The following is a 17,724-nucleotide window of genomic DNA, read 5'->3' on the forward strand; positions in this document are numbered from 1 at the left end:
AGTAAAAAAAGTTTAAAAAAAGTTGAATAAAGTTTAAAAAAAAAGTGAAAAAAAGTAAAATTAAAAACCCACTTTTTCCCCTTACAAAATGCTTTACTATTAAAAAAAACACAATAAAGCAAAAAAGTTAGACATATTTGTTATCGCCGCGTCCGTAATGACACCGACTATAAAGCGGTTACATTATTTAACCCGCATGGTGAACGCCGTAAAAAATAAAATAAAAAACAATGGAAAAATTGCAGTTTTCTTTTAATCCTGGCTTAAAAATAATGTGATAAAAAGTAATCAAAATGTCGCATCTACTCTAAAATGGTACCAATAAAAACTACAAGTCGTCCCGCAAAAAAAAAGGCCTCAAACAAATGCATCGGCGGAACAATAAAAAAAGTTATGGCTCTTCAAATATGGAGACACAAAAACAAATAATTTTGAAAAAAAAGTGTTTTTACTGTTTAAGTAGTAAAACATACAAAATCTATACAAATTTGCGATCTTTGCAATCATAACAACCCGTTGAATACAGTTATTGTGTTATTTATACTACATGGTAAACGGCGTAGATTTAGGATGCAAAAAGAATAGCGAAATTTCAGGTTTTCTTCTATCCCCCACCAAAAAAAGTTAATAAAAGTTAATTAATAAATTATATGTACCCCAAAATGGTGCTATTAAAAAGTACAACTCGTCCCGCAAAAAACAAGACTTTATACAGCTATGTCGACGCAAAAATAAAAAAGTTATAGCTCTTTGAATGTGACGATGGAAAAACGTACAAAAATGGCTTGGTCATTTAACCATATAGGTCTGTCTGTCTGTCTGACATAGTCCCAGTGAACTTTGTATGTACTGATGCAGCAATAATGAACATTTCAACTACACCTGTAAAGTGCTGCTATCCTGGATACACTAAAACTAGATCCTGCTACTGTACAAAGCAATTTCTTTATTGGCAATCCTGCATTAAAATAGAAGTCACAGAGACATAGACAGCTATGTCTGCTATCCTGGCTAGTGTATAAGTAATGTGTTTGTGCAATCCATTTTGATAGATTGCTTTTAAGATCACCATAGAGTTCTAAGGCACTCTTCACATCACAGCGATACTGCGGAGGTATATGTCAGAAGTATTCTCCGACGTATACCTCTGACGTTTGCCATTGTATAGCCATACAGCGGCATATGTCACCTTTTGGCAACGTTTAAAAAAATATATATTTTTTTTTTTTAAATGTATACCCATACGGTATGCGTTTTTTTTTCTGGTAGCCCATTGTAAAAGCGGAGTCTGCTGCACTTTTCTACACAGTAAAAAGAAAAAAAATGATACTAACCCAACGGAGCACAAAAGGACACTTTTGGGCTCCGTTCTGCACATGTATCGGGAGAAGTCCTGATGTATATATACATATATATATATATATATATATATATATATATATACGCCAAACATGCTCACGTGAAGCGAACAGCGCTTAAGTTTGGCTAAGTTGTACCACAGGATGTCCATATATTGCAGCCATAAGGGTGTATTCACACTGCGTTTTTACCGTGCATCTGAAAACCACATCAAATGCATGTTTTTATCTTGATATTGCAAATCGTGGTAAAAACGCATGCCTTTTTCGGAGCGTTTTTTGGACCCACGGCAAAAACTCAGTGTGAATACACCATAATACTGCTATATTTCGGCCGTGTAAAAGTGGCCTAACATTCACAGGTGGTGTTGCATCCAGTTTATTTATCAAGCTTATCTGTGGCCAGTACAACTAAATCCACTGCCGAGCTAATGTTTTGTCTTGTACACAAAATAAACAAGTGTGTGGACTAATCACTTTTCGATTGGATCAGAACACTTTATATACAGTGTTCAGCCATAACATTAAAACCAAATGCCTAATATTGTAGTTCTCCTTGTACTGCCAGTACAGCTGTGACCCGCCAAGGCATTGACTCCACAACATGTCCTCTGGGACATTAGCAGCAGATTGTTTAAGTCGTGTAAGTTGCAAAGTGGGGACTCCGTGGATCAGACATGTTTCTTACCAGCACATCCCACAGATGATCGATCCGATTGAGATCTGTGGAATTTGGAGGCCGTCAACACCAACAAGGTACCTCCGAGTCATGGAGTCGGTAAATGTTCGGATTGGGTCAGGGGGTGTTTAGATGTACAATTGCTCATCTTCTCACCACTGTAGTACAAAAAAAAGACCCTCCCCCTAAATGTGATGATCAGAGCGCACATATCTCTCATTGGTACTCCACTGGAAGGTTGTGAAGAGGGAGAGTAAAGTAACAGGCTGCAATCATTCTTCCTGCTTTCACTTGTAACTCCCTCCTCCCCCTACACACACAGAACCAGGAAGAAAACCTTTGACTCTGCTCCCCGACTTCAAACGAGTGCTGCACATAGAACTTTGATTCTGGTATCACTTGAAAGCTAAGATTTCGGGTTAAATTCATGACTTAAATGTCTTTGGCAGTAAAAGGGTTAAAACAATGAAGGAATCACATTACTACCAAATAATTCACTAGCATTAAAAGTGAGACACTGTTGCGGATTTTAAAAAACAACGGTGGTTATGAGTCAGCAATGTCTGCTCAAGTTACCTACCGAATACATTTTTTCCCTTTATCAATAAAATGTTGAATATGGACACCCGAATTATTCCATATGAAAAACTCACTTTTTGTTAAAAATTGAACCTCGCATGATTTTGCTAAATATTCTAAAATCATAATACATCAGCTGACAACATGACTGTCAGTGCTTCCCTTATAACTGCATTGTCAGTGGAAAAAGAAGGGGGAGGAATCCTCCAGCTCACCTGGCACATGTAGTTGGTGTCGCTGACAGCGCACGGGTCCTCGTGTCGGCACACGACATAGGTAACAAAGGTAGCAGAGAAATGGGTCCAGCGCTGCTTAAGAATTAAAAGGAAACTGTTTCCAAGTTTTAATGATCTTCAGTTAAAAGGAGTCCAAGATTGGAATCCTGGTGTGCAAGTAAGGAAATGTATCAATCCAGTAATAGGAGCCTACGCGTTTCGAACGACTCAAGCGTTCTTAATCATGGCTGTAGTGTAATTTGGAACTGGGCGTGCTAGGTGGTTTATACTTTTCCGGTGAAACCAGCTGTGTTTTGATTGCATTCCAGGACTCGGGGAGCTACCTGGAACGCAAGCCGGAAGTAATGGCAGTGTTGTGTGTAAAGTAATTGAACACTGCCATTTAGATCTGGTATGTGATAAATCGTATTGGACTCGGGAATAAGAGGAAAGAAAAAAGATCATACGTGGTATTTCTTAATTTGGGGTATTTTTTCTCAAATACTTAGAGATCGCTTATGGTTGGTACGTATGGCTTGATCTGTTTAGCGTAGTTATGTTAGTCTCGATGTTTCGTTTGTGTTCCACAGCTTTCCCGTCTCTAAGGCAACGGAACAACCAATGAGGAGACCGAGATCGAATACATCCCACTCCGAGTATATTGCAAGCTCACTTCACGATAGGTAAATATAGAGTAGGCTCCTATTACTGGATTGATACATTTCCTTACTTGCAAACCAGGATTCCAATCTTGGACTCCTTTTAACTGAAGATCATTAAAACTTGGAAACAGTTTCCTTTTAATTCTTAAGCAGCGCTGGACCCATTTCTCTGCTACCTTTGCATTGTCAGTGCATATAGTTTATATATGACAACAGACTCGTAAAGAAAAATTCACAAAGCTAAAATAATTATTAAACATACGAATAACAGAAAACAAACAAGAATCTGATTTTCCTTTTACTAGTGACCTTCTTCAGAAATGATGTTTAAAAAGCAAAACAATTGTGTGGTATCCACTAAAAAAGGTGAATTTATCACTGAATCGTATATACTTTTCTGTAAGGGATTCTAAAAGGGGACATTACCCAGAAAAGCGGACAATAAGTTCACGGTCATCGAGAAGTCGTATAAATTATGAAGAACATGTTAGTGGGAGGTTTTGCTTTGCATGGCAGCCACACAAATCACTGTACATTAAAAACACAAATCAGTGATTTATTGTACAAGCAGGATAAGAACAAATACACAAAATGGGACTACTTTGTCTTTAATATTAAACTGTAACTGCTAAAACAAGGAAAAAAAAGGGAAAAAATAAAAAGAGAAAATGAGAACATTACTACCCTTTAAAATACAAGGGGATAGGATCATAATACACTACAAACATGTCTGGGTCCCCTCTGATAGAAAAGAGTGTAATGAATTAACAGTAACATACAGAATCATCAGGTTCTTGCTTTACCCTGGCCACAAGTCAACCTCGTGTGACCCGGGCTTGGGTGACATGGTTTTCTGTTTTTTTTTTATAAACACTATAAAGTCCACCTTTTTTCCTTGAGTCCTACAAAAACAGATCCAAGTCGAGGTTACTTTTTCTTCTCTGGTTCTAAGGTTAAGAGGTGTTACTGTAAGGTTTTGAGAACGTTTTAAGGTTTCTGATGAATGATTCCTTCCATTTGTGTTAAAAGCAGACCACAATATATTCTAATAAACCGCTATGGTGGTATCATTTCACTTCAATAGTCACATCAACACTAGATGATGTATGTTACCTTCAGGATTCTTTTATTACATCACTACTCAAACCGTCGTAATGTTGAAAACACAAAATGTACACAAATATTTATGCAGCAGTATCTATCTGGGGCTGAACACTCTACACTATTCTTGTAGGGAGGATAAATAAAACAAATCCCCGGAGTTGACATGTGCTCCACTTGTAACTATGTGTCATATAAAACCATGTGTGTCAGACATTATGGAAAAGAGCTCCAAAATGTGTGACAACAAAGGATTCTAGCAACCCAAATAGAACATGCTTCTGGGATGGAATACACACCGGTGCCATGCACACAAGCTATGTCGGTTATGCTACTCCTACTTCGATCTCATCTGGTCTACAAAGAAATGGCCACCTGGTTCCTGGGAATTTAGCTTTATTTAGTGCTGTAGCCTGCTCTGGTTATTGTGAGAAAACAAAAAGGGAAAAAGTTCAATGTGTAAATGGTTCACTTGAGCCTCAAAATTGTCAGGTTCATTTTAGAGTAATGTTTTGTGGAAGTGGATGAAAGACGGTCAAAGGGGATTTCAACATGGTTTATACATACTTTTCAATAATATAATGTAGGGGGTTCCACAATGCACCCACTTTCAGTGTCATTCAACACAAGTATAGAAGAGACGCCTTTGAAAACCCTTTCTGCTGTTTCTTACATAGCATTATTGGACATTTACACAGTAGAAAGAGCTAAAAGTGATCTCCCCTTTGCTCCAGTTAAAAAGAAATTACAGTTCCTATTGTGGGTCTAACACCTAGTATTAGGTGTATGATCATAAGAGTCATTTGCTCATCTCTGGGCCCATTCTTCTACCATAAAAATCCTGGACTGTATAGTGTATGTTCCTATCAGTCCCAGCAGTTCAAAACTTCCTTTGTCCATTTTTTACATGGGGATGGGCTGAAGAGGCAAAGGAGGGCAGTGCACAAGTTCAAAGTGAAAAATGTTATATTCACAGTTTAGCGCTTGCCCCATTTTATTTCAAAGTTGCTTGTGGTTTCAAAGTAGGGCATGTTGTGCCATTTTAATCAGACAGCTCTCCTTCCGAGTCCTCTTTTGCTTTGGTCAGCTCTTCATGAATTTCTCGAACCATGAGAATACGAGTCAGCATGCTGTCCAATGTGCCTGGGTCAATGGGCATTGTGGAGAACCACATAGGGCTATTAGGTACACAAGAACGTTCTGGTTGAAGGTAGAAAACGTCACTCCGCTGCTTCACACTTTCAGAACTGCAGAGGGGAAAGTAGAAAAGATGATGTACCCACTCTAGAATAACGATATTCAGAAATTGTAGTCACACATATACAATGTGGGCATCAATTGCGGTGCCCCTTTAAAAGAGTACAGGGAAAGAAAATGGACTGAGGTCTTCTAGCGCTAACAATTTGTATATAGTTGATGCCGAGAGAAGCTCTCAGAGACTTTTGACTTTACAAAGAGTGCCTGCCTCTCCTCAAGCCCTGACAATGCATATGTTGGTGGAGAGAGGTCCCGACATTGTCTTAAAGGTCCTATTTGTTAGGATCCCTTCTTAAGAGGACCTATCACCTCTCCTGACAGGTCTGTTTTAGTAAATACTTGTATTCGCCATGAAATAACAATACTAGACCATATTTTATTAGAACTATGCGTTGTATTATTCCTGTTATTTCTCTTATAAATTTATGAATAAATTAACAGGCTGTTATCATTCCCCTGGTCAAAGAGGTGGGTCCCTACACAGTCTCACTGTCAGCCCTGATTGGACAGTGTGAAAGAAAGTAGGAATACACCCCCAACTGGTAACACCCAGTTGTCAATGTATTCATAAATTTGTAGTATGAATAATAGAGGAACAGCACAATGTGGAGTTATTAGAAAAGATGTTTTAGAATTGTTATGTTATTGGGAATACATTTTTTTACTATAACAGACCTGTCAGGAGAGGCGATAGGTCCCCTAAGTTAATGCTGGCATCTCATGATTTGCTCTCCTTAAAGGAGCACTCCACTTAATTTTTTTTATTGCACCCCCCATTTGTACATTGGTGTTTCAGCGGGGTGCTGTGTGCAAAAATACTTACCGATTCCCGCATCTTGTCTTTTTCTGGTCCAGCGCCGCTCACATGACCTTCCTTCTGACTTGTCCGGAGTCACTGCTTTTGAGTAAGCCAGAACGAGGCTCCATAGGAATGCATTGAGAGTCTGACTTCCGGTTTTCCGAAAAGCAGAAATTCAAGATAAGTCAGAGGGAAGGTCACGTGAGCGGCGCTGGACCTCGAAAAAGACAAGATGCGGGAATCGGTAAGTATTTTTGCACACAGCACCCCGCTGAAACACCAATGTACAAATGGAGGCTGCAATGAAAAAAATAAAGTGAAGTGCTTCTTTAAGGTTTACCATGTTACGAAAAAAAAAAAAGGCAGTGTTGTAGGCTTCCCAATAATTAACCCCTTTCCCAAATTTGATGTACAGTTACGCCATAGCTGGGAAAGGGAAGTATGGAGCAGGCTGACATCTCATCTGCCTGGGGGCCTATTGAAGGGCAGAGGCAGGCAGAGCTTAATGGCAGTTGGTAAAAAACACAATATACTGCAGTACATGTACTAATAAAGTAGGGGACTAATAAAAAAACAAAGTTAAATAACTTTATATAAAATAATTTTTCTTTTTAAAAAACCCCAACCATTTACCCATTTTCCCCTTAAAGTAATGTAAAAATAAATATAAAATTTGTATCACGCGTCCGTAGAAGTCTGAACTTTTACAATATAACACCCGCATGGTGAATATTGGAAAAAAATAACAAAAGTGCTGTTTCCTGGTCGCCTCAACTCAAAAAATGTAACAAAAAGCACCCTAAAATAGTACCAATAAAAGCTCACATCCGAAAAAAAACCCCAGTAATGGCTCTCAGAATATGACGACACAAAACAATATGTATTTTTTTTTAGCAATTAGTTTTTTCTTTGTAAAAAAAGAAAAACATAAAAAAACCTATATAAATTTGGTATTGCTGTAATCGTATTGAACAGCATAATAAAGTTCACGTGATTTTTTAACGCTGGGTGAATGTTGTAAAAACGAAATCCCGAAAACTAGGATAAATCACTGTTTTTCTCCCATTCTACCCCACAAAAATGTTTTGCCACATTTCCAGTACAATAAATGGTGCTGTGAAAAATGACAGCACTTCCCATAAAAAATGAAATTGAAAAAAAAGCTTATACGGCTATATGGTCAGAAAAATAGAAAAAAAACCATATGGCTTTGGAATGCAGTGAGAAAAAAAACGAAAATGAAAAAACAAAAAATGTCTGCAGCGGCAAGGAATTAACTGTAAATAGAACGTCTCACATCTACATGCTATAAAAAGAACTATGGAAATATGGTCTAAGAATGCTGGAGGATATAAGGTAATCAGTATTCATACACATACTATAGTCTATATACACATGCAAACACAATGAATGGCCACTTTATTGGTTCACATGTTGTGGACGTTGTTGTGGATTTGATGCTGATTTCATCACCATTTTGCATTGCAAACGGTAAGATCCGGTGCAGTAAAGCAAATTCCTGCCGAAAACAATGCTGGTGCTCCAACTAATATGTCTGAACACACAACTCGCCATTCCTTAGCACAGATGGACTATAACAGCAGACGACCAGTTTGGGTGCCATTGCTGTCGAAGGCCCCATGCACACACTGTGCCGGGAATTGTGGAGCAGGTCTGTTTTTTCGTGTTTTATGGGCCGTGCTCCCATACTTTGTATGGGAGCACAGCCCGAAAATGCGGGTGGCCGTCAGTGGCCGGCCGGCCGTGCCCGCAATTTCAGCCGTAATTACGGGCTCGGTTGTGTACATGGGGCCTAAGGGAAACAAAACCAAGACTCCAGTGGGCAAAAGAGCACAAAAACTGCATTACTGAGTAGTGAAAAAACAGCGCCTGGTCAAATGAATCCAGATTTCTGTGGCACCAACCATACTGATGGGGAGTGGCAGAATTGAGCACAAGCAGAATTAATCGATAAACCCTTCCTGTAAGGCAGGGGTCTCAAGCACGCGGCCCCTGGGGCAGTCATCTGCGGCCCGCGGCACACAGAGCCGCTAGTACAGGCTCTGCTCCGGGACTCTGTGGAATTCCCTGACATCGCTGTCCATATATGGACAGTGTTGTCAGGGTCTTCTCCAGAGCGGAGTTCTGAGCAGTGCTAGTACAGGCTCTGCTCCGGGACTCTGGAGAATCCCCTGACATCGCTGTCCACATATGGACAGCGATGTCTGGGGCTTCCCCAGGGCAGGAGTCCTGGCCAGAGCGCTAGTATAGGCTCTGCTCTGGGACTCCGGGGAAGCCTCTGACATCGCTGTCCATACATCGACAGTGAGGTCAGGGGCTTCCCCAGAGCGGGAGTCCCAGTGATGTCAGGAACACAGCTGGAGTCCCATCAAGAGCCTACTAGTGCTCTGCCCGGGACTCCAGCTCTGGGGTTGCCCTTGATATTACATTCCCGTGCAAGAGGATCCCCTGACGTCACAGTGTATGGACAGTGACGTCAGGGGCTCCAACAGCAGAGGAATCCCTAGCCAAAGCGTCGGCAACGCTCTGGCTGGGAATTATACTCCTAAAGGGAGCCCCAATGGAGCCATCTACTTGGGGTGTGTGTGGCAGCATCTGCGCAGGGCACAGTGGCAGCATCTGCGCAGGGCACAGTGGCAGCATCTGCGCAGGGCACAGTGGCAGCATCTGCGCAGGGCACAGTGGCAGCATCTGCGCAGGGCATTACCTCCTACAGAGGACACTGTGGCAGCATCTGCGCAGGGCATTACCTCCTACAGAGGGCACTGTGGCAGCATCTGCGCAGGGCATTACCTCCTACAGAGGGCACTGTGGCATTACCTCCTACAGAGGGCACTGTGGCATTACCTCCTACAGAGGGCACTGTGGCATTACCTCCTACAGAGGGCACTGTGGCATTACCTCCTACAGAGGGCACTGTGGCATTACCTCCTACAGAGGGCACTGTGGCATTACCTCCTACAGAGGGCACTGTGGCATTACCTCCTACAGAGGGCACTGTGGCATTACCTCCTACAGAGGGCACTGTGGCATTACCTCCTACAGAGGGCACTGTGGCATTACCTCCTACAGAGGGCACTGTGGCACTATCTAAAAAGGGGCTGGGGCACTGTGGCACTATCTAAAAAGGGGCTGCCCAATCTTGACATGTGTGTCTGCCAACTGAGCCGCCGGACTGCATTTAGCGACACATAAACTGGAAAACTGGATTGTTGAAATAAGCACATGAAGAATTCTCTCAAATTTTAAACCTAGCGCTATTATTATAGTAATGTAGTATTATTATTATAGTAATGTAGTCTTGCTATAGTAGTTCAAATAACTAAATGATTAACAATAATTTTGTATTGTATCAAATTTGAAAGTAATGCGGCCCGTCAACTTCCTATTTTTTCTATATGTGGCCCACTTACCCGGCCGAGTTTGAGGCCCCTGCTGTAAGGCATCAACAGTTCAGACTGGTGGAGGGGGAGTAATAGTGTGGGAAATCTTTTCTTGGAACACCCCGTGCCCTCTGAAAACTCAGGACGTTTGAACAGTAGGGCTTACCCAAGCATTGTGGCTGACTAAGTTCATCCTTTCATGGCAGCGGTTACCATATGGCAGAAGGACACTGTACCGGCAACTGCGAGAAGCTGTCCTGTCTGCCAATATTCCTGCAGAACGATTTCAGCAACTTGTGATATCTATGTCATGCGAATTACTGAAGACCAAAGGAGGTCCAACGCACTACTAGATGAGTTTTTCTAATAAAGTGGCCATTCAGTGTATATTATTTATATATACACATACACGCAATCTCGGTCTATACATCTATCTATATAAAATAATGTATAGCCTGAAATACAAGGCACTTACCATTTGGACAAATAAAATTCGTAAAGCCTGACAGGGCACCTGAGTGGGTTGTCTGTGTTCTCAGCCATTTCCATCACAAATTGACCATCTTCGTCCTCTAATCTCTTCCTCTTACCGCCGCCTGATAGTTTCTCTATAAAACATTTAAAATATTTATTTATATATTGTTCTGGAATAATTTGCTTAGGTAGTAAGTTGTATTTGAGCAGGGTTCTCTTTTCCTGGTGTATCTTTTCTGTGTGCTTTGCTTTTTCTGTATATATTGTTTTGGGGTCTGTATCTGCATCCTCTATTACTATGTTATGTACAACACTGAATTATATGTTGGTGCTACATAAAGGGTAAGTATAATTTTACCCCCATAACAACCGCCAATACACCTTTTCACGGCAGCCGTTAATGGTACTTATGCCAGAGCGCCGCCTTTTCACGGCGACCTGACATAAGCCCGGCACGGGTGTCCTGTGCCGGCTAAAGCGGGTGTCAGGCGGTCTAAAGACAGCCTGACACCTGCACTAACGGGCGGCATCGATTTCAACATCGATCTCACCTGTTTAACCCCTTAGATGCGGCGCTCAATAGCGAGCGCCGCATCCAAGTGGTTTTGGAGGCAGGGTGCTCCCTCTCACCCCATCGGCACCCTGCAATTGCAGTCGCAGGGTGCCAATGGCTTCTATGGCAGCCGGGGGGCCTAACAAAAGCCCCCAGGTCTGCCTGTAGTGGATGCCCGCTAAGCCATGCCTGAGGCATGGCCTAGCAGGTGCCTGTCGGTTTTACACTGACAGGCAATAATACGCTGCAATACAGAAGTATTGGAGTGTATTATAAAAACGATCATTGGATCACATAGTGAAGTCCCCTAGTGGAACTAAAAATAAAGTTATCAAAGATTAATAATAAATAAAAATCCCAAATAAAAGAAAAAATGAAAAAAACCCTCTTTTTCCCTTATAAAATACTTTAATATGAAAAAACAAAAAATAAAAAATGACACAATTTGGTATCGCCGAGTCCGTAATGACCCCACCTATAAAGCGATTACGTTATTTAACCCGCACGGTGAGAGCCGTAAAAAATAAAAAACAATGCCAGAATTGCTGTTTTCTGTTCATCCTGCCGTCAGAAAATGTACTCCAAAATAGTACCAATAAAAACTATAAGTCGTCCCGCAAAAAACAAGCCCTCATACAGCTGCATCGGCGTAAAAATAAAACAATTATGGCTCTTAAAACATGGCGACACAAAAACAAATAATTCTGAAAAAAAAGAAGTGTTTTTACTGTGTAAAAGTAGTAAAACATACAAAATCTTTATAACTTTGGTATCTCCACAATCGTAACAACCCACTGAATAAGGTTATGTTATTTATACCACACAGTAAACGGCGTAAATCCAAGACGCAAAAAAAGAGTGGTGAAATGTATGTTTTTTTTTTTCCATTACTCCCCCAAAAGTTAATCAATAAATTATATGTACCCCAAAATGGTGCGATTAAAAAAATACAACTTGTCCCGCAAAAAAACAAGACCATATACAGATATGTCGACGCAAATATAAAAAAAGTTATAGCTCTTGGAATGAGACTATGGAAAAACGTAAAAAATAGGTTGGTCATTAAAGGGGTTGGCCAGGAAAAAAATATTTTCTAAAAAGTGTCCCCCAGCCATGGTTTGCCTTCCCTAAAACCCCCTACATACTTTCTAACCAGTTTCTGTTTGATCCCCATCGTCACTGTTGGTCTTTCTGTTTGTTTACATCCCTTGCTTCTGGTCCTGGCTGTTTCCGGTCTTGTAACCCACCATACCCATGATCCCCCACTGCATCTGAGGAGACAGCTTACATCCCCCTTCCCCCCTCCACAGCTTCTCAGCTATTAGCATACTGCCACGCCCCTCTATATTCACAGGGTCATTCCCTGCTCTAATTACAGTCACCCAGCTCCCTGCACACTGTCACACACACCCAGTAATTATCACACAGGAGGATGGGGGTTACATACAGGAATGTGGGGGATGATACACAGGGATGATGAGGTAATACACAGGGATCACAGGGTATATGCATCCTTGATGGAGTAATACACAGGGATGATATAACTCCAACATCAACCCTATGTATTACTCCAACATGCCTTTATATAACCGCCATCATCCCTGTGTATAACCCCCATCATCCTATACCGGGATGATGGCTGTTATATACAGGGATGATGGGGGTCACAGACAGGGATGATGGGGGTCACAGACAGGGATGATGGGGGTCACAGACAGGGATGATGGGGGTCACAGACAGGGCTGATGGGGGTCACAGACAGGGATGATGGGGGTCACAGACAGGGATGATGGGGGTCACAGACAGGGATGATGGGGGTCACAGACAGGGATGATGGGGGTCATGTAACCCCATCAGCCCTGTTTTTAGGTAACCATCGGGGCGCGTGGAGATTGAGAAAAAACAACGCCGCCCCGCTCCTTCTACATCAGAGTAGAAGGAGCAGGGGGCTTGTACTAGGAGAGATGACGCTCCGTGACTTTGATCAGCCAGCACTTCCGGCTGAACAGAGGCACCGCGCGTCATCAACTACCTTTACAAGCAGTGCGGGATAACCAAGAGTGAAGGAGGAGGTGTGGACGACGAGAAAGGAGGAGGGGCGTGTACTATGATTGATGACGTTCCGTGTCTTTGCTCAGCCTGCACTTCCAGCTGTGTAGAGACACGGCGCGTCATCAACTATGTTTACAGGCGGCGGGACCAGAGGAGGCGGAGCTCCGAAGAGCTCATGAAACATCTGCCCGGCCCACTGCCTGTAAACGTAGTTGACGACGCGCCGTCTCTTTCTTCAGCTTGAAATGCTGGCTGAGCAAAGACACGGAACGTCACAGGAAATAAAAAATTTACCCTGGGTGCGGTCACGTGACCGCATATCAAAACCAAGTAACGAAGCCAGAGGTAAATAGACATTATATTAGAAAGTTACTTATATATATCCAATTAAGTTAAAATATAAATAAAATTTATTCCTGGACAACCCCTTTGAGGTTTAAAATAGGCTGGTCATTAAGGGGTTAAACCAAACAGTATATGCCACATAAGATGTAATCTAGGAACTTAGACTCGCGGTCAAATATATATCACCTATAAAGAAAATCTACGAGTATTTTCCCATGAAAGAAAAAAAATTTTCACTTAAAAAATATACAAATACCATAACGATAGATGGATTAAAACGGGAAAGAACAAGCCGGCATCAGCAGATTATATTTAGTATGTAACTAGCATGACGACAAATTTAGCATGTGTGAGGGATAATGCATATACACTATAAATAGCACATGATAGGGACATCCTCCTAAGTTACTTAATTGTGAGCGTTTCGAATAGAGAATAGGACATGTATATTAATATGTACTTTCACTTTATGTAACTTGAGAGAATTTACTTTGGCCATTACTCTTGATATAGTGAGGAGGTATATCACAGCTATTATAGACAGTATACTTAATTGTAACTTAAAGAGGCTCTGTCACCAGATTTTGCAACCCCTATCTGCTATTGCAGCAGATCGGCGCTGCAATGTAGATTACAGTAACGTTTTTATTTTTAAAAAACGAGCATTTTTGGCCAAGTTATGACCATTTTTGTATTTATGCAAATGAGGCTTGCAAAAGTACAACTGGGCGTATTTAAAAGTAAAAGTACAACTGGGCGTGTATTATGTGCGTACATCGGGGCGTGTTTACTACTTTTACTAGCTGGGCGTTCTGATGAGAAGTATCATCCACTTCTCTTCAGAACGCCCAGCTTCTGGCAGTGCAGACACAGCCGTGTTCTCGAGAGATCACGCTGTGACGTCACTTCCCCAGGTCCTGCATCGTGTCAGACGAGCCGGCACCAGAGGCTACAGATGATTCTGCAGCAGCATCGGCGTTTGCAGGTAAATCGATGTAGCTACTTACCTGCAAACGCTGATGCTGCTGCAGAATCAACTGTAGCCTCTGGTGCCGATGTGGCTGACACGATGCAGGACCTGGGGAAGTGACGTCACAGATCTGCACTGCCAGAAGCTGGGCGTTCTGAAGAGAAGTGGATGATACTTCTCGTCAGAACGCCCAGCTAGTAAAAGTAGTAAAAACGCCCCGATGTACGCACATAATACACGCCCAGTTGTACTTTTACTTTTCAACACGCCCAGTTGTACTTTTGCAAGCCTCATTTGCATAAATACAAAAATGGCCATAACTTGGCCAAAAATGCTCGTTTTTTAAAAATAAAAACGTTACTGTAATCTACATTGCAGCGCCTATCTGCTGCAATAGCAGATAGGGGTTGCAAAATCTGGTGACAGAGCCTCTTTAAGGCTCAGCACCCGGCTGATGATAACCCTGTGACGCCTCCTGACGAGGCAGATGCGAAACGTGCGTTGGGGCAGCGCAGCAGACAGAATTTATAGGTAATGAATCTACAGGGGTTTACATTTGATATTTGTCAGTTTGTTACTTTAGTAGTGTGTTCATTGAGAACTATATCTACACAGGGTTATCATCAGCCGGGTGCTGAGCCTTCAGTCTATCATGTGCTATTTATAGTGTATATGCATTATCGCTTACACATGCTAAATTTATCTTCATGCTAGTTACACATTAAATACAATCTGCTGACGCCAGCTTGTTCTTTCCGGTTTTGATCCATCCACCGTTATGGTATTTGTATACTTTTTAAGTGAAATATAAAATAAAATTATGTTTCATACTTTGCTGTTACATTTTACTATTTCCACTCTGCATTTGCCGTTTTCAGCACGGACCTGTTCAAGTAAGATTTACAACTGGCATACAACTCTTTCCCATTTTCTTTGAAGCACAAAGAGCAAATGTTCCCAATCAATTCTGCAATGAAGTTGTATGCTGAAAACTTTCTTGTGTCTAGTTGATAAAAGAATCTTATTCAATTATGATCTGTAATACGGTAACTAAGTCTGTTTTAATTCCAACGGAGCTGTGGGACTCACAGGACTGAGAAACTTGCAGTCTAAGAAAACTCTAGTCTACCAGTGGATTCGAGTTTTGTCTCAAGGTAGTTTAAAAGAGGACTATATATTTTAAACAGACGCCAAATGCAGAGCATCAGGGTCTTGCTTTATCCCAGCCATGACTTTCCAAAACAGTCGTCATGGTAATGCCCTGTCCACATCATATTTTTTGTTTTGCGATTAGTGTGTATGCCAAGAAAGCTCCCAATGTACATGCTAAATGGGTCTATATGCTCCATTGTGGGAGAGAGAGGTCAAAAGAGTGTCCTTTTGGCCTCCATCTGGCCAGTATACAGCGCAAAAAAAAAAAAAGTTGTAGACTACGATATACCATCCCACACAATCCAGTAAAAGATGTACACGTTAAATATATACTTTTTTTTTTTTTTTTAACATGGGAGCCTATGAGTATGCTACTGCATGGCATCCGTCACTGGTACCCGTTAAACATATACGAGCTTTTCAATGATGTATCGTTTTATTGTTAAACGAATACCATGATAGCCTAAGGGTGATGGATACTGCGGTTAGGCATCCGTCACAGCCTACGTTTAATTAACGCATACGTTGGGAGCTTCTCCGGCTTATATGTCAAACGTAAGCAAAAGCATTGGGACAGTAAACCTAAAATCTATTTTACCTGACTTCACTGTGCAGTTCAATGCTCTCTATTGCTGTCTCAAAGAGGCCATTTCAAGTTGACCGTAGCGTCCTAAAAATAACCTGCCCTCATGGTATTAAATTACCCTATATATCTCAAGTAAAAAAACAACCCAAAACATTTACATGCATGTTAAATATTAGCAGCACTTTTTATAAGCTTCATATGTGCGCCTTCAAAACATTATCCTGCTAATGGGAGAACAGTTTTTCTGCAATAACCAACAGAACTGTGAACTTGTTTTAACATTTGTCCAGGTTATAAGCAAGGCTTAAAAGTGCTGTTACTAAGGCTACATTTTTGTATAGTCTGATGAAACAAAAGGGTTGTAGTAATAATCTACAAATGATGCAAATAAACTTTCTAACAATCTGTGTATAAACGGACACCTCTAAGGCCATGTTCTGGATTTGTTACAAAACGCTTTAAAAAACCGGAAGTAGGATCATGCAGATTTTGTTGCGTATTCCATTCTTTGTATAGCATAAAGCATGCTACAGATTTTTCCATTGCAGGTGGATGTTTTCAAAACCTTATTCACATGCAGTATACTATACTTTGTTGCAGATTTTTCCCACACCGAATATCTGCAACAAATCCAGAATGTCTGTACATGGCCTTATGGGAAATTGCAGGGTCTTATTCTCCTGCAGTGGGAAAGACTGTCTGTAAATATTGTTACCATCAAATATCTATAAATGCATAGCTCAAGCATACGGATAATGAATTATCTGGCTGTTCGTCTGATTGATGACATCATCATTAATAAGTTCTAGTGTCATGCAGTTGGCAAGGTCCTGAAATAATTGCATTAATAAAATAAACTTCCATGATACTGTGCTGTACTGAAAGAAACAAGTTAAATGTTGTAAGACACACCATGTTCTAGTTCTGACTTCTGGAAAGGTGGCATGAAACGCAAGTATGTTGTCTTGGTGTTGTATTTTAGAGTTTTTGTACGTCTCATGACATAGGCAAAGGAAAGTTGCTGGTGCTCAGTCACAGTCTTCAGTTGGAAAAATTTGGTTGTGAAGAAGAGCATGGTGTTGAGAAGGATAATAGGTGAGTAGGCACCCAGCTGCTTGCACTCCCATAAATGTTCCTCTTCAATCCTTGAAAATATTAAACCTAGAACAGAATTGTACAAGTCAGCTAAAGCAGCATTGCTCAAAGAACACATTTAACAAAATTTATGTGGCATATCTATGTCAACCGTGCTATTGATTTACCATTGGGTAACACAGGCAGGTGCCAGATCTTCAATAGTTTTGTAAGTTCCACCATAAATCTGGAATAGGGTTCTGTAAAAATGTTATCTATCCTTCCATTCTCAAAAAGATACTAGAAAAACAGAGAGAGACAACGTGTGAATGTAAGAGCATAATACTTTCAGAACATAGAGAATGTTTAAAATGAGTTGGTGTTATTAAAGCGCACCTCCAGTTATATACATAAAATGAATATCTTGCAGGGCTTCCTAATTTTAATCTTCCCAAATTCCCAGA

General features: G+C 41.1%; 1 protein-coding gene across 5 annotated transcripts in view; it reads right to left on the bottom strand.

The window, feature by feature from the left end:
• Positions 1–4,028: 4,028 nt before the first annotated feature.
• The window catches only part of ZMYM4 (zinc finger MYM-type containing 4), a 130,796-nt gene continuing 117,100 nt past the window's right edge, over positions 4,029–17,724 (bottom strand). For all 5 annotated transcript variants that reach the window (XM_075853357.1, XM_075853358.1, XM_075853360.1 and 2 more), the window contains 4 exons: positions 17,449–17,560; positions 17,099–17,347; positions 10,530–10,662; positions 4,029–5,841 (listed from right to left, as the gene is read on the bottom strand). In XM_075853357.1, the coding sequence (XP_075709472.1) occupies positions 5,637–5,841; positions 10,530–10,662; positions 17,099–17,347; positions 17,449–17,560 (699 nt within the window). In that variant the 3' untranslated portion in view covers positions 4,029–5,636. The remainder of the gene's footprint in view (positions 5,842–10,529; positions 10,663–17,098; positions 17,348–17,448; positions 17,561–17,724) is intronic.

This window comes from Rhinoderma darwinii, chromosome 2 (genome assembly GCF_050947455.1).
Source record: "Rhinoderma darwinii isolate aRhiDar2 chromosome 2, aRhiDar2.hap1, whole genome shotgun sequence".
Lineage (NCBI taxonomy): Eukaryota > Metazoa > Chordata > Amphibia > Anura > Rhinodermatidae > Rhinoderma > Rhinoderma darwinii.